The sequence below is a fragment of the Thermobia domestica genome, chromosome 10 (assembly GCF_964235325.1).
Source record: "Thermobia domestica chromosome 10, izTheDome1.hap1.1, whole genome shotgun sequence".
Classification (NCBI taxonomy): domain Eukaryota; kingdom Metazoa; phylum Arthropoda; class Insecta; order Zygentoma; family Lepismatidae; genus Thermobia; species Thermobia domestica.
The window spans coordinates 141691818-141716926 of record NC_137463.1 but is presented as its reverse complement, the minus strand read 5'-3'; the positions used below and the strand labels follow the sequence as shown (position 1 = coordinate 141716926).

General features: G+C 34.1%; 1 protein-coding gene across 6 annotated transcripts in view; it reads right to left on the bottom strand.

Moving 5' to 3' along the window:
* The window catches only part of LOC145662754 (NF-X1-type zinc finger protein NFXL1-like), a 582971-nt gene that overhangs the window by 370500 nt on the left and 187362 nt on the right, over positions 1-25109 (bottom strand). For all 6 annotated transcript variants that reach the window (XM_081728623.1, XM_081728621.1, XM_081728624.1 and 3 more), the window contains one exon: positions 19049-19311. In XM_081728623.1, the coding sequence (XP_081584749.1) occupies positions 19049-19311 (263 nt within the window). The remainder of the gene's footprint in view (positions 1-19048; positions 19312-25109) is intronic.

The following is a 25109-nucleotide window of genomic DNA, read 5'->3' as shown; positions in this document are numbered from 1 at the left end:
CATACTATAATTTTCGAACAATGCCTACCCCAGCATGGAATATGATCCTCGCCTACCTCCGCTCTTTCTGATCCTTACCAGCGTTAAGTTCGATAATTTTACCCTTGTAGAAACGAGTGTAGGACAAAATCCAAGCGGACAAAATCCAAGAGGACAAAATCCAAACGGACAAAATCCAAGCGGATAAAATCCAAGTAACAGTATCATGTGCGTAGCTGTGGTATGTGCCTGTGAACACTAATTAAATTGTGTGTTTGTTTCTTTCTTCAATTGTCATGCATTCTAAAGTTTTATCTGTAATTCTTCAATTTATTGAAATAACATTTCATTTACTTTTAAAGAACCGAAAATCCAATAAAATATGAAAGATTGACACAGTAAGAGTGCAGATGCAGATTATTCATAAAATATTCTGGCTACTGCTAGGACATGCCCAGGTGGATCCAATTTAGGGTGATCAGAAATATTTTGACTGAAAAGAGTATATTCACATAAGTAACCAGAAAATAAAAGCACTGACTTGCTAAATTAGAGATAACAAGTAACAGCAAAGAAGCCCAGTCTTAAAAAGAGTACACTTACGTAATTCTATTCTATTCATTGAGAATTAAAGTAGAAATAAAATTAAAAAGATATAATTTAGATAAAAAAAATACTTCTCTACCCTCAAAGTATTTACATCAGTTACACTTTTGAAAATAACCAATAATATATTAAACATAAGTTCAAAACTTATTTATATTCAAATCTTCTGCTTCCATCTTATTAAACATTTGTTAATGAAATCTATAGCCTATAAATAAAAATGAAAAGATTCTACTTTCTTCAGGTTGTCTTCAAGTTCTCCTTATGCCAGTTTAAAGTGTTCTATCTAAGGTAAAAGATTTCTTCAAGCTTATGGGAAGAAGGTATGGGAATGAATAATATATACATTTTCATTTAGTTGGTCTAGACACATTTTCACATTTCGATTTTCTAGATAACACTTTTACATTATTTAATTCACACACATTATTACATTATTAAAAATACACACATCAATAGCATTCAAACATAATAAATGGTGGATGGCAACGAGTAAAAAAGATACTCAGCATTCTACCATTACCATATTCACATTTTGATCTTGATAGATACATCTATATTTCACTTATTTAGAATATATAGGCGAAACACGAGAATACAAAAAGAAAAGCTCAGCATTTTACAACTACAGTACATATTTCACATATTGATCATTTCTGACAAAATTTGATCAGTATATCAAAATTATTTGTTTCAAAACACTGTGTATAATACTTTTACATACTTTTATATGGATGTGATAAGTAATTAAAGCTCATCTGCACTCTTACTGTGACAATCTTACATGTTCTATTGGATTTTCAGTTCTTTAAAAGTAAATGAGATGTTATTTCAATAAATTGAAGAATTACAGATAAAACTTTAGAATGGATGACAATTGAAGAAAGAAACAAACATACAATTTAATTAGTGTTCACAGGCACATACCACAGCTACGCAATTATACTGTTCCTTGGATTTTGTCCGCCTTGCCAGAATTTAGCTTGGATTTTGTCTTCTTGGATTTTGTCCGCGCCCCTGTAGAAACAGCGTTTGTCATGTGTGTAAAAATTTGAAACTCTTGATACAATTGATATTTGTAGGCAATGGATGATTTTAAAATTGGCAAATCGGCGCTACACATATATGTAAGACAACCGCATTTTAGTAAACACAAGCTAACCTAACAGTACCTTACCGCATATGAATGTTGGTAAGAGTATAGTACAGGCAATATAGTAAAGTTTGAACCGGACTTGTTAATTTGTATCATCTCGTTTGACATAAACTATAATTGCTCCATCCTATGGATCTACGCTAAGTACGCATGAAAAGTACGGGATATTTTTTTTATATATTTATGTCTAACCTACGAAAACAGTTCTGTGCAAGAAAATTATTTATGTACCGGTAGAGGGAGAACATAGAAACAGCGTTAAAAATGAGTCATGGTTACTAAGAAATTGAAATGTAAATCCACTTGTAGTGATTACTAGCCCAGGTTAGTGTACGCTTTTCGAACCTGTCTATCTTTCCACAGATACCCACCTTCACTGATCAGCCTGTTCTCTCCAGATGAATTCTTATATGAGCTCGAGCTTCAAGCTGCTCTTAATCATCATAGATGTAGTGTTAACGTGAAGTGACCTCCGAGCGTAAGTTGGTACGTGTTTTCCTTATGAGTTTTAATACATGTATATGCTGCCATGTTGCAAATCTGTTCGCTATTTGTGGCAGACACAAAGAAAATAATTCATATAACATTAGGATATTTTAGAGGATAGTTAGAGTTATACTTTTTAAATAATTATTTCTGGTGACGCATTTCAACTTTACCAATGCCAAGCAGGGAATGGACAACTGCTAACAAAAGAATGAAGAATAAATTAAGAAATTATTCCCACGAAGATATGAAAAGTTTTTAAGATCAAGTATTCGTAATTGTATATTCTAAAATGCATTCATTATTTTAGCGCTGTACTCCTTTGCTCCGAATATCTGATCACTATTTTTTTTTTAAAAAAAATCAAGTTTTTCTTCCATAATAAACAAATTCACTGAAGCTAAAAAAAAAAAAATGTCAAAAGTATTAGCATAACAATCTTAATAATTTTAATTAAACTCAATCTAACATTATTACTAAGGGGCGCTCATGTACGTGATTGGGATTCTTACTCACTTCTGTCCAGCAAGTTATTGGCGATTGCAGTACTTAAAATGTAGAGTAATTTTGTTTCATATTGTGATAAATATAGGTTTCCTATACGCATAGAGTAAATATATTCACTGTTATTCGTGAAAAATGTCGCCTTTTTGTTCATAATTTTAAGGTCGTCTTTCACAAGACTCACAGGTGCTACATACAACGCCACTGAAACTACCTTAGCAACCACCCTACCAACAGATTGTTTGTAACCAATATGGCTGCACCCAGTAAAATTCACAGCAGACGACTTCACCAGCGTATTGCAACAGAGGTAAGGAATAATTGTGCTAAGCTAACAGATAAAGACTTTGTTGTACTCGTGGGAGGTGCAGATGATGTTGCTAGTAACCAGACAGAAGCCCCCGCTACTACACTACGGAAAACTTTGGCAGGACTAACGCACAAGAACGTGATCGTTATGGGTATTCAACATCGACATGATCTTGTAGACTGGTCAATTGTTAATAAAGAAGTGGAAAAAGCAAACATTGTGTACAGTAAGATATGTAGACGTTTTAAGAATGTAATGGTGGTAAATATCAATAAGGCCGAAAGAATGCTTCATATAGGAAGTTGTGTGAGTCTATGGGTAAAATTATTGAAAACAGGTACTAGAATATGAATCATAAAATTATCACGCTGAGTAATGAACAAGGAAAACGTGAATTAAAGGCCAAGCTGATTCAAGATGAAGTATGGCCAGTTTCGTACAAGATAAATAACATTAATATTAGAAATAATACCATAGAACAATATACTAATTCACAAAGGAAGTCTATTGAGTGAGTTCAGTGAGTGTGATACGAATTTTGACCTAAAAATACGTTTTCTTAATGTACAATATTTAAATAACAAACAGGTGGTTAAATAACAAACGTTTATGCTAAAGAAAATATGTTTGACGTCCTTGGTGTAAGTGAACATTGGTGTCATGAAAATGAAATACCATATTTTGTGATGGATGACTATTATGTAGCCAATAGTTATAGTAGAGAAAGACAAACGCGAAGGTGTAGAAATTTATGTTAAAAAAAAAAAAAAAGAAAAAAAGAAAAAAGAAAAAAGTACTACATGGTGAAATATAGTAAAATAAACTTAAACTATTTTTGTAATTAACTACATTTTGAGGTTACAGGTATCCGTATTGTCGAGCTTAAGTTAGTTATAGTGTCTGTTTATAGATCACCTGACGAAAACCCCGTTATTTTCCTAGAAAATCTTGAGAAAATATTTAAATTTTTAATATTTTTAAATTTTAATAGGTGGAAACATTTTAGTGTTGCTGTGGGGGATGATGTAAACTCCCACTTTTATGTAAGGAAGGTCAAACGCAATGTTTCCGAATTATGTAACTTACATAGAGAGTACAATTTCTACTATACGAGTGACAAACCAAGTAGAGGACTAGCCTGTCTTGACAACATATGTACAAACATAGCAAAAAATCGTATATTTAGTAATGTCTTTCCATTAGCAGATCATGACTCTCACTGGATTAAAGTAGGTTCCGTAACTGCTAGGAAATGTGTAACTGAAGAGAATAAAATATTAATTACAAGACCAATATCCGATGAAAGAATTTTACATTTTAGAAATTCATTGAATAGTATAAATTGGTTGAATGTGTTAACTGGACCTACATCTATGAAATCAGCTAATAATACGTTTGAGCGTTTCATGCAAGTCTTTTTGAATGTGTTTAATACATCTATTCCTCAAAGGAAAGCTAAAATTAAAAATAACAAAAGGAATGTAAAAATAAATAAATAAATGATAATGTAAATTGGTAAACTACCCAACTTGATTATGAAATGTACAGTTATGTCATTATTGGCATTATACATAAGCGATAAAAGTGAAAGCAACAAAGTAAAGTATTTGAAAGCAAAAAAAAGGATTACAAATTCGCGTTAAATCAAACAAAAAAAATTATATTGTAAAACTTTGCCCCAAATAGGTATAGGTAGAGTGTTAATAAAAAGTGTGTCCGGAATCGACTCCCACTACCGGTTTTTATTATAAAAGTTTCACTATGAAAGTATTTTACAAAATACTGTACAAATAATGTCTCTAATATACAAGGTTAGTTGTAGGTAGTCTTGACCGTAAGGTCGCAGGCAGGATCTCTAAAGAGCCCCGTAGCAGGCTAAGCAGATGAGGTTAGGATTCCCAGACAAAGCCCGTAGCAGGCTAAGCCAGGAGATAAGATAGGCGTAGTCCCGTAGCAGACTAGAGGCCTGGGGTTAGGTTATTCCTAATCTTCCGTGGCAAACAGTAGGAGGGACACCAGAAAACTGGTACAGAATTGCCGTCGTCCAGCCAATTTATAGGGTTCCTTGGGTGGCGGTGGCGCTGCTGCTCCGTTGTCGTCTTCTGCTTCGTGGGAGAGGATAGAAGTCCGTCGTCTGCAAGTGATTGTGGATCCATCTGGTGTGAAATCCTCTTGCCAAACCACGTGGTGGTGTTTGTAAACACTGGTGTGTGGAATTGTTTATAAACTACATCACATGGGACATTACAATATAATGTAGCAAAAAATGAGGCAGCACCCAATAAATGTAAGGAGGCTTGGAAATTAATTAACGAGTTAGCTGACGTTCGTAATAGGGATAGTATACCCATTTCCCCTGATGAATTTAACACATTCTTTATTAAATCGGTTAAGGAAATACGCAAAAATACAAATGTAAGGGTCTCTGATATAACTGAATCGCATGGTAATAAATAGGTGCACAATAATTTAGTTTTTACCGAGGTAACAACCGCAGTTCTTGTAGATATTGTTAAAAGGTTGAAGTCCTCAGATAGTGTTGATATTTATGACTTTTCAACAACTCTTATGCAAAAAGTAATTGGTTGCATTGTAAGTCCACTTACATATTGCATAAATAGAAGTATAAATGAAGGAACTTTCCCCAACGTACTAAAGCTGCCAAGGGTTGGTTCAATTTATAAAAAGGGAAACAAACATTGTATAGCTAGCTATCGCCCTGTTTCCCTGGTCCCTATCTTTTCTAAAAACCTTGGATACATTATAATAATACAGTTATGTGATCATTTGGAACAATTCAATATAATTAGTGATTCACAGTTAGGATTTAGGGTCAGAAGGTCTACGGTTGATGCTATAGACTCATTAGTAAGCAAGGTTTTACAAAATTTTGAGTCTAGGGATTTTGCAAGGATCACATTCTGTGACCTGAACAAGGCTTTCGACTGTGGTGACCATAATCTATTATTAAATAAACTGGCGTATTATGGTGTAGGAAATGCTGGTCTAAATTTATTCAGGACTTACCTTAAGGATCATAGACAAGTGGTATCTGTGGGAAGGGAAAAGTCACAAGTTGCACAGCTTGTATATGGTGTACGGCAAGACTCAGTACCTGGGTCTTTGCTTTTCAGTATAACTAACTGAACCTGCACTCTCTACACAGCGCATCATTCGCATATGAGCATAAATAACCTTCTCATTCCTCACATCTGTACATGTCCCTTTACAGACACAAGTGAAAAAAGTCTTGATTTATAAAAATGGCAAGGCGTATCATAAAAGGGACCTCAATATTTCGCATCGTTTGCAAGAGTTGAACCTACTTCCGGTTGGAGTTTCTAATTCATGCATGACCAGTGTTTTATTTCTTTTTCCATGCAGTACGTAATAAGCAAATACATTACAGACGCAATTAATTATAATCGCAGTTATGTATGGTGTTCATTGGGCAAATCGCTCCAAAAATAAAGATTTATTTTACTGGTTAAACTGGAGAAATGGTTATCGTCCCTTTTTCATTATTATTTGGCCATGAAATAAACGCCTGGCACATATGCAACCCATATATACAACAGCGTAGTGTTGGAATGTATAACGCGTAGGATATGGTGCTTTAGTTTGTTTTTTTAATTTCAACGCTTCAATGCGTACCCTTAAAAAAATGTAATAAAGAAATAACGGCCATGTTTTTAAAATATTCAATTAGAAGTGGACAATCTACGCAAAATTTCCAATCGATCAATGAAAACGTCATCTTTCTAGAGCCTGTAGTTTCCGAGATCTCATTGTCGAAAGGATTGGTCAGAAACATATAAATTTCCACAACATATAGTTTAAAAGAACTCGGAAGATAGAAGCACAATTCATGTGCATTGGATTTAGAGAAGGCTTATTAAAATACAAAGGCTTTGAAAAACAATTTTATATCACAAACTTTATGAAAAAGATCAAGTTAACTGATTTATTTAAAGTACTCGTACTTAAAATATTTGTCTCTGTTAAACGTGAAATCACTCATAACCGTAAATGAAAGATTTGAAAGCCATAGTTATACGTTGGAGCTTGGGCGCTTTTAATTTCTATTGTAGCATTTTAATAGATAGATAATAATAATAATCATAATAATAAATATGTGCAAGAAAGTTGAAATTTGGCTTAATACGGGAGGCGAACCACCCAGGCTGTTTGCCGGAAAATAAAACTCGGATCCCTAACGCCAGAAGCGCATATATTAATGGCTTAGCCACGAGGTGGCTGATAAAGAAATAAAGCAAATTCCAATATTTTTACTTTTCGCTCACGTTTGAAATTGCTGCTATTGCAAGTCACGTTTTTAACAAAACTGTTCTAACTACAGGAGTGAAATTTCAACCCAAACCATGACAAACCACTATGTATACAAATAAAAAAAATATTTAACCGGAGTGACACGGAATATACATAAAAACTCATCCATGTTTTTTCTCACCCCCCCCCCCCTCCCGAAAGAAAAGATAGGTTTATTGCATCTCTCCGGTCCGGTGCATAATCGTAGCAGATAGGTTAAAATTTCATGGGACTTCGTGCACACTATAGCAACAGCAAAGTATATGGGAAGGAACGGCAGAAATCCGATAAAACGCGGTGTTGGCGTGTGCCACCACGGTAGTGAAAGAAGAATTTATTTCTGTGAACACGAATTTTTCTCAACGAGATTAAATAAATAAATAATTTAATAAAAATTAAATACTTCTAAAGGAAGAACACAGCAAATGAATGAAGAGGTAGGTAAAAATTCCAAATTGAAATACAGAGCTGTGAAGTTCACAATAAATAAACCATCATCATACTTAAAAACATGTGGTAAAAAGTAAAAAGAAGACGTTGTAATAACACCTTTGTTGTACTCTCAAGAGAAGATACACACATCGTCTGCAAATTTGAGTCGATAGAAAGCTCACAACTGTGAGCTAAAACAACCAAATTTAAAAATAAATCACCACATAAGTGTAAGCTAATGAAGTTCAACAAAAGAAAGCATACGGTAAATTGTAGCGGTGATGGAGGGCGCAGTTACCGTCATGTAAACAAGTCCGTCCACGCTTAAGTTTAACGAGAGCGAGAAGGTAAACCATGTCGATGATGGATGGCTTAGTTGCCGTCATATAGAGAAACCCCTGCCCATCGTGAGACCCATGTTCTCCTTGCTAACACTTTTATGTATGTGAAAAGAAGTAAAGATCGGCAAGTGTGAGCGAGTGGGAAAAGATGAAGTCGGCAATTATGAGCAAATAAAAAAAAGTCAGCAATTATGAGCATATGGAATATTCCAAATGGGAGAATTAAATAAAAAAAAAAAAAAACATAAAAGTGTGATAAGACACTTGTTGTACTCTCAAGAGGAGATATATATGCATACACATCGTCTGGAAAGTACACAACAACTGTGAGCGAAAGTAAGCAAATTAGAAAAGAAAACGGGACATAACTGAAAGCTAATGAAGCTCAAGAAAAGAAAGCATAAGGAAAATTATGGCGTTGATGGAGGGAGCAGTTACCGTCACTTAAAGAAATCCGTCCACGCTTAAGTTTAACGGAAGCGAGAAGGTAAGCCATGTTGGAGGGATGGCTTAGTTGCCGTCATACAGAGAAACCCCTGCCTATCATGAGAACCATGTTCCCCTTGCTAACAATTTTATATATGTGAAAAGAAGTAAAGATCGGTAAGTGTGAGCGAGTGGGAAAAGGTAAAGTCGGCAATTATGAGCAAATGAAAAAAAAACCTCGGCAATTATGAGCATATGGAACATTCCACATAAGACACTTGTTGCACTCTCAAGAGAAGATATATATTTATACCTCATCTGGAAAGTATACAACTGTGACCGAAAACAACCAAATTAAGAAAAAGAAATCACCACATAACTGTAAACTAATGAAATTCAACAAAAAAAAGCATACGGTAAATTGTGGCGGTGATGGAGGGCGCAGTTATCGTCATGTAAACAAGTCCGTCCACGCCTAAGTTTAACGGGAGCGAGAAGCTAAACCATGTCGGTGATGGATGGATTAGTTGCTGTCATACAGAGGAGCCCCTGCTTATAATGAGACAAATGTACTATTTCTGGGAACGGACACATTATATGGAGGTGTATGCCACGTGTACTTGTCGGTGATAGTAAGACTACTGTGGTATCTGGTGTTTCGGAGGCAGTATGGACTGGGGTAGGGAATTGACGGATGAGGTCGCCCCTGTCTAAAGTAGGTTCCCTTTAAAGATCTCGCCCACACTTGCTGCGAGGTTCTTCCATCTCCTGTAAGACCGCTTACCCACAAAACACGCGCGTGTCAGACACGTGCGCATGAGAGGAATGATCAAACGAATGGCACTAAAAAGCGGCTGAAGAGGGGGACAGGGTCCCCCTTACTAAACCATTTATACATGGGGGAAAAAGTCAAGTGAAGATGGGCAAGTGTGAGTGAGTGCGAAAAAAGTAAAGTAAAAGTCGGCAATTATGAGGAAAAAGTCGGCAATTATGAGCAAGTGCGAAAAAAGCAAAGTAAAAGTCGGCAATTATGAGCAAAAGTCGGGAATTATGAGCAAGTGCGAAAAAAGCAAAGTAAAAGTCGGCAATTATGAGCAAAAAGTCAGGCGAAAAAAATAAAAATAAAGCAATAGTGCCCATGTTTTTTAAATATTCAATTAGAACTGGACAATCTACATGAAATTTGCAATCGATCAGTGAAAACGTCATCTTTCTAGAGCCTGTAGTTTCCGAGATCTCATTGTCGAAAGGATTGGCCAGAAACATATAAATGTAGTTTAAAAGAGCTCCAAAGATTGCAGCACAATTCGTTTGCACTTATTTCGAAGAAGGCTTATTAAAAGGCAAAGGCCTTTGAACCATAATTTAAAAGGATAAACTTTGTGAAAAATATTTCTTTAAGTAATTTATTTAAAGAACACTCTTTTAAAAATATTTGTCTTTGTTATAAACGTGAAATCACAAATAACCGTAAATCAAAGGGTTGAAAGCTAAGGTTATAAGTTAGAACTCGGTCGCTCTTAATTGGTACTGTAGCATTTTGATAGATCGATGATGGTTAATGATTTACCAAATTGTGTAACTAGCCACTCAATTTTATGTGCAGATGGCACGACATTTCTCAGTGTTAGCCACACCTTGGAAAACATAGAAGAAATTGCAGAAAGAACATTATCTCAAGCAGGATCATGGTATACAACGGTTTTTCCTTTATGAAGATAAAACGAAAAATTTAAACTTCAGTTTAAGAGATATGGCAACCGAGAACAATTTGGACAATGGAAAATTTTTGGCCATTGTAATTGTTGATAAATTATCATGGGACTCTTACATTCAATATATTGCAGGAAGACTTTCTAGAGTAATATATTTGATTTAAAAAATCTGAGAAATCAGGTACCACAGAACTATGTAAGATCCGCATATTTTGTGTCTTTTCAAAGTATTTTACTCTATGGTATACTATTATGGGAAAATGATAACCATGTAAATGACGTTCTGTTAATTAAAAAAAAAAAAAAAAAAAAAAAAAGGTTTCTGAGAATAATGATGGATGCAAAGAATACGTGTCATTGTAAACCCTTATGCATAAGATTAAACATAATGACAGTAATCAATATGTATATATACAGTGTGTTGATGTACATCAAAGGCAAAACGTGAGAAATACACTATAGGCATGACATACACTCATATAACACTAGAAATAACAGGCGTGTCAAGGTACCATATTTGAGATTGACACACTCACAAAATAGCTTTGAAGCCATGAGTGTATGTCATGTCATGGTTGTATAATAAATTACCTATAGGACTGACACAACTACCTACGGAACATAATCCTTGGCATCTTTTTTTAATCATGGCCGCTACAAGAAGGGTGTATCACTTCTCTTTGTCTGCATGTAAGGCAGTACCGCCAAATTACCATCATGGCGGGAAAGAATTTTTTTTCCGTCAGAAAATATTAATCAATTATATTAAACAAAAACAGCCACCAAACGCTAATATTAGATCATTTTCAATATTTCTTTGCTATAGGTTCGATGTTTAAAGATTGTGATGAACTATTTTTTAAGATGGCGAAGCACCACAATGGCCATTTTCAACGGCGAGGAGATTCCATATTCACACACTGGTTGTCGCAGCACTTGAGAACGACACGCACACATGCATTTTTAGGAGCTCCATATGGGAAATCCAGTGAGCTCCACGTTTACAAACCCACTTCTACACAAAAGTAGAAATTACCATAGTGGACTCATATGATGGTCTGTAATATACTCATAAAATGGCGTCCGACAGAATATTTACTTATTCCAAAAGTAATTCGAATCCCGTCCGTCTTAAAGTTTAATTTCATAAATCCAAAACTGGAAATTCCGAGAATAAAGTTGTCATTGAGTCACTATTCCTCTTCGTTCATTACATTACGAAGTATTAAAGAACGTACTAATTCGTTGATACATGTACGGTACGTATACGAAAACAAGTAAGGGCTTATAAACACGCAAGGGTTTTTCGGCACCAAGTCTTTATATAGTCCAATAATTTTGAATTATTATTTTACAACTTTCATTCAAGTATTTGTTTTTCACTACATTCATATTTCAAATAAATATTTTATAGATATTTGATAAATATTAACAAACATACGCACAAGACTAAACTCAACTTTTTTTGGAAATTATTCAATATCCACTAAATACCAAATATTATAAAACGATTTAAACAAAATACATTATCAGGGCCGCGGTGGCTCAGTGGTAGAGCGTTCACCTCTGGTGTTTGGGGTCTCGGGTTCAAACCCTGCTCCCGCCAAGTGAACTTTGTGGTGGACAAACACCGTGTGCGTGGGTTTTCTCGGGGTTCTCCCGTTTCCTTCCACTTTCTTCATTCCACCATTTCATTCATCTCTCATCACCGTCTCCTTTAGCCTAACCGGCATAACCGTGGGACGTAAAACTCAAAAATTTCATTTTTTTTTTCAAAATACATTATCAACTTGAATCCAATACAAGTAGTAGTTCATAAGAATATAGTTGGTTTGAATTTTGTTTGTTTATGTGAATGTAGTGTCTTTTATACTTAAAACTAAGTAGTAACAAATTATTTAAAGTAATCTTATTTTGATACAGTATTTAAAAGCAAATTTTGAATTAATTAAGAAATTACTCATTTTAGTAAATAATAACTTTCTCATGAAACACTAAATATCGTTATCTTTCTTGTGCACTTATGACAAACATTAATTTTCAAAGCAATAATAAAGATTTCAGGAAGCTTTCATAACTCCTTTCTTTGTAATAATAAAAAAAAGAACATTAATTACGTTAATGTTTATCCTCATTACGTAACACAGGCAAATCATATTAATCTAGTAAAATATTTTTATGCAATTATTTCTTCAAGATTCAATGAAATTTAATTTCTATATTGCTTTAACATTTCTTTGCATGAAATACTTCAACATGTACTAACAATGAAAAATACCATTTTATTATCGGAACTTACACAGTAAATGAACTTCTATGTCGAGACTTAAAGCTTGTAAGACTTAGGCGCATTCGAGATATATAGTTAAATTTTATCGTAATAATTTACTTATAAAATTTTCTGGTCCCTCGACAATGACCTCTCATTGAGTTTCGACGAAACCTTACCCACATAATAGTCATTAATTAAGTAACCACAGTGAGGAGAAAGATAAAATATTTGGTTAAAATTTAAAAGAATAAAGGAAGGGACTTTAACAAAATCAATTGCGCAGGGCTTTAAAGAGATGCAATACAACCCGTAAGTGAGGGAAATCATCACTCTATAACTTAGGATATCATTTAGCAAAGACTACGGCCGTTGGAAAAGTCGCCTAGTGGGTCACAGACGCCTTTTTCCGCCAATACAATTTATATAACTATGCTTAAAAATATCTCGAAATTACGATAATAGTATATCATTGTAAACTTACTCTCTCTCTTTGCGATAATCTTTTTGTAACGTAATCCAATATATTTACTTTTGTTTTCACACACCGTGATCCAACTGTAATCTATTGTTTTATGTAAGATAAGAATTCTGTAAATTGATGAACGTAAATTCTAATTCATCAGAACATAAAATTTGACTATACAGAAAATCCAAATATTTATCAATTTCTAATATTTCTTTCAAAATCTAACTTTTCAAAGTGTAGCATTTAGCAAATGAGAATTTTAACTTTCCAAATTCCAAAAGCATCGTAGGTCTAATTTATAAAATGTAAACAGTAAGGCTATACAAAATTTTCCTTTTAACTTAAACCTACTCGAGGTGTCTTTAATACAAAGACAATTTTGAATGGTTTCGCTCGTCAATACAAGATTAAGTTGAATTCGTACACCACTGAGTGTTTTCTACCAATTGTATTCACTCTAGAAAATAATAACTTGACACAGTATTCGGTTTCTGAAGATTAGCAATAACAATGCTGCACAAAAAATTAATCAACTTATTAAATTTTTTTTTACAAGATCAAATTTCTTTTCTCTCACTTGCACTCAAATTTCCACGATTCTCCACTATACATAACTTTTATTCGGAACTTAAATTGGGCACTATACTGAATTTTTCGCTTTACTTGGTTTTTCGATTTGCCTGTGTGGTATAAGGTTTTGTTGTAACATAATCAGCTGCTAGCTTGGCACTAATAGCTGTAAGTGCTCTACGTTTAATTTTGCTACTACTTTTAATCTTTGACTTTCTTACTTGTGCGTGATTTATTCACAAAATCGTTGTTTTTTTTTTTAAAGGATTTACTGTTTTTGTTATTTGCGATACGTGGTCAGCACCTACTCCAATTATCAACTTATTGCTACCACAATAGCTTAGTTTAGATTTGGATTCTCTATTTTCTTTTCCAAAAAAATCTACAGAACGTTGTTTGTCTATGTGCACCAGAACAGTTTCATGTTTACAATTACTTATCAATGAATTGTGGTGGAGCCTTATTTACTTAAGAAACTCTACGGATAACTTTTGCAAGGTTACGAAAAGAATGTAACGTATGGTTGATTTTCCTTACCTTTTGCTTTAGTTTCTGCAATTTTCGCTTATTTCGCTGATACCTTTTACTTTAAGTTTGCAAATGATTGTAGAGTCAATCTATTCTAAGTGATTCAGCATGCGCCGCTCAACAATCTCCAAAACTCATAGGAGTACTTTAAAAACACGATAGTTGGAATTTCAAAAAATCCCGTAGCGACTCAGCGGCTAGCGCCATTTTGTGTTTGTTCGATATGAGGCATTTACGGATTACTCAATATAAAAATTGCAACGCGTCTCCAACTTGCGCAGTGCTAAAACTTTGACCTCTTATCATTTTTGCCTAAAACCACTTGAAAGGGCTTAAATCAGGGCCTACAGTTGCAACATTTGTAGAAATTGAAGACAGTTTGGTGAAGAGGAAGGAACTGATGTAGAGGTTTGAAGTTTGGTGTACATGTAACCGGGGACATGAGGTTATACACAACCATTTGCAGACCAGTAGCTGTTCCCGAAGACCTGAAAAAAATGTAAAAATGAGGAATTCGACACTTTTCACTGTCCGATATCCCCAAAGGGCCTGGATTTAAAAAAAAAAAAAAAAAAATCCGAAACGTTGGGAATATTTGAAGGGTAAGGGGAAAAAGAGAGAATGTCACAAAACTGCATTTTTGAGAAAACAGTGTTTTAATATTGAAAACCGCGTAAAGAGAATAGGCTTAGTTAAATCTTATGCTATTTTTTACATGCACATATCTACATCTACCCATGCATTGCATGTACAGTCAAATAGTACCAAGAGTCACCAACAGATAGTACAAAGCACCCGAAAAATTACATACACGGACATTCCTTGTTTTTTTTCTCCTTACCCTTCATTTACTCTTTTAGTATACCATAAAACACAACAACAGCGCGTTTTGTGTTTCTGAGCAGAAGGGGGTCAAATTAATAAGGAATGACGTCATAATCCAGGAGAAGCTGTTCTCTACTAAAAGAGAAGAGAATAAGTTTAAAAATGACAACGAACAACCAAATTTTAACACCTCAAGATATTTTCAAGTTTTGTGACACAAATATTTTGGGAATGAAATATATCACTCAAGAAGTACTTCAAACAGGCTTGGAGTTGGAAACATTGTACAAAAACTTCGTATCAGTCCCGAAAACCTGAACCTATCAGAAATATGTGCCTGTTGATGACTGCACCCTAAGATGTTATCAAACATCTACATCAGAAGGTTTGAGGAAGTGAAATTTTTGAAGCTGGCTTCTATCACACTTCGAAAAACAGAGACTACAGTATATGTCTACGAAGCGGAATGATACGTCGGGATCATTGAGAAAGGTAGTGACACAACGACTGTAAAAAACATAGCTTCGAACCTCATGTAACTACCACCTCTTTTAATCTAACCACAAAGGACAACACTTGAATGCCAATACACAAACATTTGTAGAAAATAAAGCATGAGAAGAAACATCCACAATTTTCATGCAACGAGTCTGTAAAGGTAGACTTTTCAGTTTGTTATTATCTTTTATAGCCTTAGTTTTGTTCGACCCACAAATGTATTATCATATTGTCATCAATATTTAAAGGTACAAGCAATGCGTTGAAACTTAAACTTAGAATGGTTATTCAATTTTTTACCCCCTTCTGCTCTCAAACACAAAAGGTGATTTTCTGTGTGTTATAGTATACTAAAGTACAAAATATTCTAAAAGTTTCAGATTGTATTATTTAGACCAATTGCAGATTTCGGATTCTGAAAAGTGCCGAATTAGTAAAATTCTCCAGCTTTGTTATTTTTCTTTAGGGCACTGGGACAAACTAGAGGTATGAAAATTTTTATATATTAACTTATAACCACGGACTACATGCACACAGAAATTCAGACCTCTACGTCAGTTTTTTCCTCTTCCCAATTATGTCCTCAATTTCCAAAAATGCTTGCAACTGTAGACCCTGATTTCACCCCTTTCAAGTGGTTTTAGGCAAAAATATTAAAAGATCAAGGTTTTAGCTCTGCACAGCTTTGCACAAGCTGGAGGCGCCCAGCAATTTTCAATTTGGTAGGACACATACTAAGATATTCAAACCAACGTAAACGCCTGAAATCGAGAAAACGCAAAATGGCGCCAGGTGCTGCACCGCCATGGGATGTTGTAAAAAATAAATCATTGTGGTTTTGAAGTAATCTTATATCGACTCAACATTTCTGAACAAATTAGATTTTTTGGAGAAGGTAGAGTGGCAATTTTTTTCTTTTTTCTTTATCATTTAGCATGAACTGGCCGTGCACCTTATAACAATTTTACTAAGAACATTTTTAACCTACTGAAATCTTCTTGGTAGATTTCTGCTATTTTTTCTACGTTACACGATTACAATTACTGTCGTTAGGCCCACCTAGTTCAAAGCTATTTTCACTCTTCTCTGAACTTACAATTTCTTAGAGATGAATACACAGAAAATCATGTTCCTGTGTTACTTGCACTCGACTTACTACTAGCTCACAGGTGACAAAATTATTTCTTATACAGCTTATCTTACCAACCGTTATATTCACATAACACAAACAGTTATTGTGGACGGGGATACATTCTAACTTACTTGACAGTAACGAGCCAGGGAAGCAATCATACTCCATCGAAAATAATGTCCCACTAATGTGCGTAGAAGACTTATTTCTGCTTCCGTTTTCACCAGAAAATACAACTACATTAGTGCAAACCGTCGCACATACACAATCTACGAATGCTTATCAACTCTTTACACAACAGTCAGTTAGTTTTAGAAACAACTATGTGTTGCTTACCATCGTTTTAACGTTAGGCGTGTCTAACACAAAGGTTTGGCAACCAAACCTTTTATTAACAGCTGGGAAATATTTGTCACCCTTTCTTGATCTGTGGAAGTACTAACTACAACTGTGTCATTTAGAGGCAATACAACAAATTCTTCGGCCTTATGCAATTCACTTGTGACACACTTAACAACAGGTACTATTTCTCTCCTTTTACGACATTCAGTTTAGAATCAACGATTTCCTCAATCTGCACAAGCTTATTGTCAACAGTTTTAAAGTTGCTTTGACTAACGATGACAACTGGTGGTTGAATAACAACGGGTGATGAGATTTTACATTGCTCCGTACATTCACTTCTTACTATTCTTACATTTGCACTTCGGGTTATCGATAAAGAATTCTCAAATTCAAACGTAATGAACTCAAAATCATAATTAGAATATTTTCTTTCTAAAGCTACTAAATCCACTCAAAATTGTACTTAGCATATTTTCTTTCTAAAGCCACTATTTTACTTTTATTATCGGTGCCCTTTTGAATACTTTCAAAATTAACTATTTCTGCGGAACAGTACTCAAGAGTTACTTTTTTGAAGAAACTACAAACTTGACTCGTTTTAACGGCACACCTTAACAATTTGCCTTAACAGAATTTACCTTACATGAAGTGTTGCTAACTGTTTGGTCGTCACTAGAAATTTCACTACCGCTTTAATGCTTTTTATATATTTTTTGGGCTAACAGGTTTTTTTTTTCTTTTACGCGCTACGTCAGAATTTTCAAAATGTACATCTAATTTATCTTCAATACCTGACAAATTAACAAATTTTATTTTCATCAACATTTCTTTTCGATTTTTTGGCAGCTCTTTTAGAATTACAGATTTCGAGCATTTTTGAAATTATTTCATTTTCAATTCCGCCCTATATTCTACATTTGCTTCTAAAATGAATTTTACTATTCCTTGTTCAGTCTTTTTTTTTCGAAATTTACATGTCTCATTTTGTAACCTATTGCACTTTCAATTTCATTTAGCGTGAGATTTTTTTTTTTTTTTTTTTTTCGGTAATGAAATAGACTTTCTACTACCAAATATTCCCTTTCTTTCCTTATGTTTTGAATTTCACGCAACACTTTTCCCCGTTTACTCTATTTTTCTATATTTAGCGACATACTAATTGATTTAGTAACAACGAGCCAACAGATTTATATAACATCAAAAGGCTAAGGATCCGTGATTTAGTGATCGCGCCATGAAATCATTTGTCTCTGTTCGTTAGGATGAAAACTTTATAACGGGTAAGGTTCTGTCCCTGTTGGGGTGTCAAATATATAACATTAAGTGATTGAGTTCCCGTTCTATGAATGAAAATTTATAACGTGTAAGTGTAGGGTTCGGTTCCGAACTTGTCTCTGTCGGGAAGCCAAATTTATAACATGTCTGGCTTCTGTTCCAGTTTGTGGTATTGAATAAGTACTGTTAAAGGCTCGGATCAACTTACGTCTCACCTCGGATTACAAAGTTACAACAAGTATTAAGTTTGATTCTAGTTTAATTTTTATTGGCAACAGTCCTTACCTAATTGAAATGTCTAGTAATATTAACTGACAGACAATATTAACTCGTACGTTGAGACGAAGAGATCGGGAGATCAAAACAAACGGAAGCGCCTTAACTCACGGAACATGATATAGCATAACAGAGAAAACATATCACGTACTATGTTATAATATACGTGGGCAGTGCAAGATTTCAACAAATTATAATGAACTAAACCTTCAATAATAAAAAATAATAATAATAATAATGTTTCTGGAATGCCTGTAACTTATTCCCTGGTGATAATCAACCAGTCACCTCAAACCACAACTATCAATGTATTTTTTCTGTTTGAAATATCGACATGGCATAGACAATTCATATTTTTGTATGTCATTATAATGCAAGCTCTGCTGAGAAAATAACAAAATAAAGATAATACAACACAAATGCAATACTGTTCTATATCAATACACTGGATTATAATGGAATTAACGGCTAGTTTCGTCTTACGAACACCGTTAAGTCATAATCTGTCCAAATTAAATAACAATATATGCAACAACTATTATTACTTCAAATTTAAGACAAAGAAAATCATCAATACCTTAGTACACTGCCACTGTAGAGCTGCACATGGACGTAATGTTTCTTCTTCTCCACACAAGCACTTTTGGTAACTCTCTTTTGAGCATGGCGAACAAGTATTGGGGTGACATAAACTTTCACACTGATGTAAACCACACTCCAATATTTTGCCACATTTTTTGCCACAAGACCAATATCTTCCAGAGCAACGCTTAAATTGTGGAGAGCTCCTTCCACAGTAGCAGCCACTTTTTACAGTTTTCGGGCACGGTGGGCAAGGACCTTGAAAGTGTTAAAATTATACAAGTTCATAAACATAAATTTATGCGAAGAAATGACACTTTTACTTGGTACAAATAAGCACTAAATTCACTTTAAGTCAATTAACAGCGTTAATAACAACAGAAAACAAAATTTGTAATTAGAAAATTTTGCAAACACATACAACATCTGTCAGTTCTATCCTCTGTAAGTAATATTTGAGAATACAGTGAAATTGGTAAAATAAAACTTTTAAGTGGTATTAACAACTGACACACACGCTTAATGTGTTTATTCCAACATAACTAAGGGGAAAATTCAACAATTGTTCTGATACATGAGAATAAGTTAAATGTTCCACTGCTATGTGCAGGATAAGCTGTAGCAAAAAGACACTCATTGCTTATTAGTCAGCAGATTTCCCATTAAAGATCCGAAATGAAGTATGGGTTGCGTCTGAACAGAATCGTTTCAGAGATAGTAGGTCTGTGATTTAGCTATGGAAAGTGGATATGAACAAGGTGAATTTCCTCCAACTTCTGCTCCAGAATTCTTGTCGACAATGACACAGTTGTCCCAGTTACCGTTGTAGTTCATTCAGTTAAAGAGTTCGAGAAGATCTGTCTACTACGATTTTTCTTAAATCTCTGATCCCCATTTCTTTTGGTATAACTTGGTGAGGAATAGACATACAGATTTTTCAAAATATCTGAAAACACTAAATTAGATTACAGGAAGTGAGTTTCGGACGACTTCCTCTTATATACTCATTCCATTGGTAAGGGTTTCAATGTAGACAATTTGATTTTTAGGATCAATATCCAACAAGAAATGTTAGTTTCATTGAGTCAAATCTGTTGTACTTATGGACTATGGACATGCAGTAACCCAACAATAGTATAATTTTTCTTTCGTCCATGTCCATATTTTTCTAAAATTCGACCAGAAGCAGGGCTGACTGGTTTAAACCAAGGTGGTTTGAACCATGGTTTAAACCTCGGTTTAAACCTTTTTTTTAACTGGTTTAAATTAAAAAAACGAAAAATGTTCGGAAAAGTATAAGTGTTCGTAAAATCATGGTGAACACACATTTCTGGGTTTCACGTTTCACTTCCGCATATTATTCGTATTATATTCAGACCCAAACTCCCCATTCATTACTCAGAGATTTTACTACAAGAGCAACTTCTTCATAAGTTTATGAATGTTTCTTTTGTGATTTTTTTATAGTTTGCTATTTTGTTATGAAATTGCAATCAAGGAAAAATTCTAAATATTGTTTCGTTTTAATAATGTTTACTATTGATGAAATACATCGAAATGTAGTACTTTGGGGGGAAAGGGTCATCATAAAAACCCACGAGAAGAATTTATTGAAATCAGAAGTATCTTTGGTATCTATTTATGTATAAATGGGGTTACAGCTAAAGTGGACTCAAGTAATTCGTATCTTTATTCACTTTTCTTACTGATATGCAAATTAAGTCGTTGTGTTTCTTTAACTTGGACTAATAAAATTCGTAGTGAACTAGCTTGGACTAATAAAAGTCGTAGTGAACTAACTTGGACTAAATTAGTTCTTCTGTACTCTGCAGTATTTTGAAATTGTCCATATGTAATTCTGTATAATGGTTTCACTTGTGCAACTGTTTATCTTTTTGCCCTTCTGAAATGAATCTTGACAATTATGTCGTATTAATAAGTACGTAAAGATCAGTACATCGTATTTTTATTAGGAGTCCTTCGTGAGTGAGTCGGCAGACGTATCGCATTTGTGGCCAATTAGTCCCTGTTTCAGGTTCAAATGGGGAACAATTTCTCTCGGATGTAAGCCATGAAGCGGTTTGGATTCCGCTTTAAGCTTATGTGACCCCTTCCAGCATAACCTGGTTGTTGCATAATAACACCAAGGCGAAACAAACTTGCTTCTGTCTATATGTGATATAAAGCAAATTATTTAAACAAAAAATAAAAAAAAAAAGTTTAAACCAAAAAATCTTTTTTTTTTCAATAAAAACCATGGTTTTTACCACCCCTCACCAGAAGTGTCTGATAGTTCTACTTCTATACTCTTCATATATAATTAGATTTTTAATTAATTAAACTACTGTTTAATTTTCAGATTTGTAACGTCTTGAAAAATAGCTCTAATTATGTTAAAAACTGTTAATTGAAAACTGTAAATGAATTACTATACACTTGCAAGTTATACAATGGGGCTAATTTACAACTGAGACTGTGAAACTCGTCATATCATACAAGTGAGGTATTTATAGACTCCAGACTAAGTTATGCATAAGTATAGAAAGTCTTATAGACCTGTTATATCCATCTGTCGATAGGTATGAAAGCAAATACTGTAAGGGCATCGATAGGCTGTTTGCTGGATTAGATTCATAGTTTTACCAATAGGTTCTATCTACTGCGTTTACCCTCTACTGAAACAGAAAGTGTGGTGGACAAACACCGTGTCCGTGGGTTTCCTTGGGGCTCTCTCGTTTCCTTCAACTTTATTCATTCCACCATTTCATTTATGACTTCTTTAGCTTAGCCGGCATATCTGTGGATTATAAAACTGAAAGATTCCTAAAACACAGTGGTAGAAAGCATTCATATCTGGTTGCAGCGTTGATCGCTATAGAGCAAAACGATGAAATATGAGAAGCGGCTTTTTGGAATGGATTCAACACCTTTGCAAAATGTATCATCTACATTTTTCTATTGCAACCTAAAGTGATAAATATTTACTACTTATCTCCATACAGCAAAGCGGTAAGAGATGGCGGAAAGCTGGTTTTCGAAACCGATAGCGCGTCGCAAAAATGGCTTCCATCCGTTAACCCTCTTCAAAGCGGATGTGGTATATTCAACAGCAAAAGTTATAACCCCCTTCCTGCCGCTATTACTCCCTTAAGTCGGGTTTAGTACTTTTGCTGAATAGATGTAACACAACTTATACATAATTCTAGCAAACGAAGACAGTTGGTAAACCTGAGCAGCACTATAACAAGCTACTGCTAGAAGTTGATGCCTTAAGAAATTTCTACATTTTGAGATTTATCTTTATTCTTTGGAGCGTTTTGTTCAATGAATGATGTATATCAACGATATTATAATTTGTTGTGTGTGTGTAATGTATTATTTCACTACATACTGCACGTAAGGAAGAAAGAAAAAATACTGATTATATGAGAATTAGAAAATGGTTGAAATTAGCTGAAAATATTAATACTGGAACAACTGAAGGAAATAAGCCGTGCAGTAACCACATTTTTACGCCGATCACTTAATTGATGTTGCACAAAAACTGTTACATTGTCAAAAATCTTTCATGTAAGTTTACACGACCCACTAAGCCCTGTCTGAAGAGACGATTATTAGCTGAGTTTATTAATTTTCTTGATCATTTTTTTTTCTTTAGGCAATTGTTATTGTAGGTCTAGTATTGTTTTATTATTAAAAATCATTCCAAGCTTCATTATTTCACAGATTCAACTTGTTATATATTAATTATTGTGACGTAAAAGCAGGGTTTGCCCAAGTGGACCCAGCCCGAAAAAAAAAAAACACGTTTTTTTTCTGGGTTGGACCCAACTGAAAAGAACACCTTAAAACCCACCTGGGTTTTTGAGTTTTTGTTGGTATATTATTGGTACAAATAAGGTTATCACATTGGAAGTGATTTTTATCAGATTCTTTTTTACTTTTCTTGCGCGAATTAGATGCTTTCACGTTAAGATGTACACTCATGTCCAAAATTATTGTCGCATATCTATAACTGTCATCTTGTAACAATATAATTTGATAATAATTTTGCAGGGTACTTTTAATACTGATACTATGTGTATAATCGGGAAATGTATATTTGTAGTAAATTTCATAGGAAAAGAATTATAATTATACGAAAATTATAACGAGTAAAATAAAATGTTGCTAAATGGACAAGAAAGTTTTATTTTCGTTTTATTGTTCTTATTTACTGCTCTTTTGACATGAAATTTGCCACATACATGTCATTGCCGATTATACACATACTAACACTATAAGAAATACTGGGCGAATTCATTATCAAATTATATTTCTACAAGAACATATTTATAGACATGCGACAATAATTTTGGACATGAGTGTACAACAATATTCAACATAAGACTATTATAAAGTTCTGAATGCACTGAATGAATAAAAAAACGTATGTTAGCTTGAGATAATTATAGAACAAAAAAATGTATGGATTATGCTTATAGTCTATTTGAAGTAAAATATGCATTTTTTATGTGCAATTGAACGCACAAAGCATCGCACGTGAATACTTCAACAATAAAACTTTATTTCACGCTGGAAGATATTTAATTTCATTTAAGACATTTTGAAACATTTACTTTATAAAATATGAATTATATCATTGTTAATTTTTTCAAAATTAATTGTCGAAAAAAAAAAAGTCCGACTTGCAACAAATGCTCGGGAAATGCCCGCAACTGAACGCACAAAGTATCGAAAGTGAACTTCAACAAAAAGACCATTTATTTAACGCTGGAAAATATTTATTTCATATAAGACATTTTGAAATATTTATTTTATAAATCATGAATTATATGATTGTTTTAAATCAATATATGTGGTACTCATATTTGGCGAACGTCATTGAGGCTCCTGGGATGACTTGATCTACATTTATTCGTTTGTGTGCCTGTACTTCTGTTTTAAATCAATATATGTGGTATTCATATTTGGCGAACGTCATTGAAGCTCCTGGGATGACTTGATTTACATTTATTCGTTTATGTGCCTGTACTTCACTGCAGGGTACAACTTTCAGGATACAAGCACGAGATACTATAAAATTTCCTGTATAGATTTTGGCGGCATTTGAACGTAAAATTTCAAAATGGAGCCATTTTGTTTCAAAATAGCAGGTGTCCACGTTATTAAGAGCAACTTTCGATCTTTTCAGCTGAAATTTTCAAAGAGAACCACGAGACACACTAAATTAGCCGTGTATATTTTGCCGGTGATCCAACGTAAAATTCCAAAATGGCGGCTATTTTTCAAAATAGCGTGTATCCACGCTACACGGTGCAATTTTCGGGACTTTTAAGTTGAGATTTTGAGGGTAGAAGTACGAGTCATTCTTAATTCGCAGTACAGATTTTCTCGGCGATCCAATGTAAAATTTCAAAATGGCGGTCATTTTCAAAACACAGCAGTGAGTAGAAAATTGTTGCAGGTTGTGACAATAACAATCTTGAAATATAAATCACATTTTAACATGTTTACCCCAAAAGACATTGAAATAATTTAAAAAATAAAAATAAAAAATTAAAACCGAAAAAACAAACCCAAAAATACTCGAAAAAATCCATATGGGCCCAGGCGGGTTGGGTTTTTCCAAAAAAGCAAGGGTTTTTTCAAACCCTGCGTAAAAGAAAGAAAAAAAAAAAAAGATTGCAAGAGATGTAACCTACAATTATTCACCGTAAACAGTCGATCTGACTGTAAGCAAAACCTAGTGGCGAACACAACGCAGATTTCAGGTGGAGTAGAAACGGAGCGATTCGGGTGAATAGTTTGTTAATTGTATGTTCGTGTGTGCAAATCCTGGAGTAGGTCAAGTCGTTTGCTTGTTTGTTTCTTTGTTTGTGTGCTCCTAGGCTTACCCAAAGACAGATAATATTGTAATCACTTATAGGTAGAGTCAATAATGATCGAGATTTTAGTCCTTCACCAATTTTATTATAAAATTAAGTCTTTTGTGTTTACAAAAGTTCTAACAATCTTTCGGCAGCCCAAATCTCCGAAACTATGGGCTTTTAGCC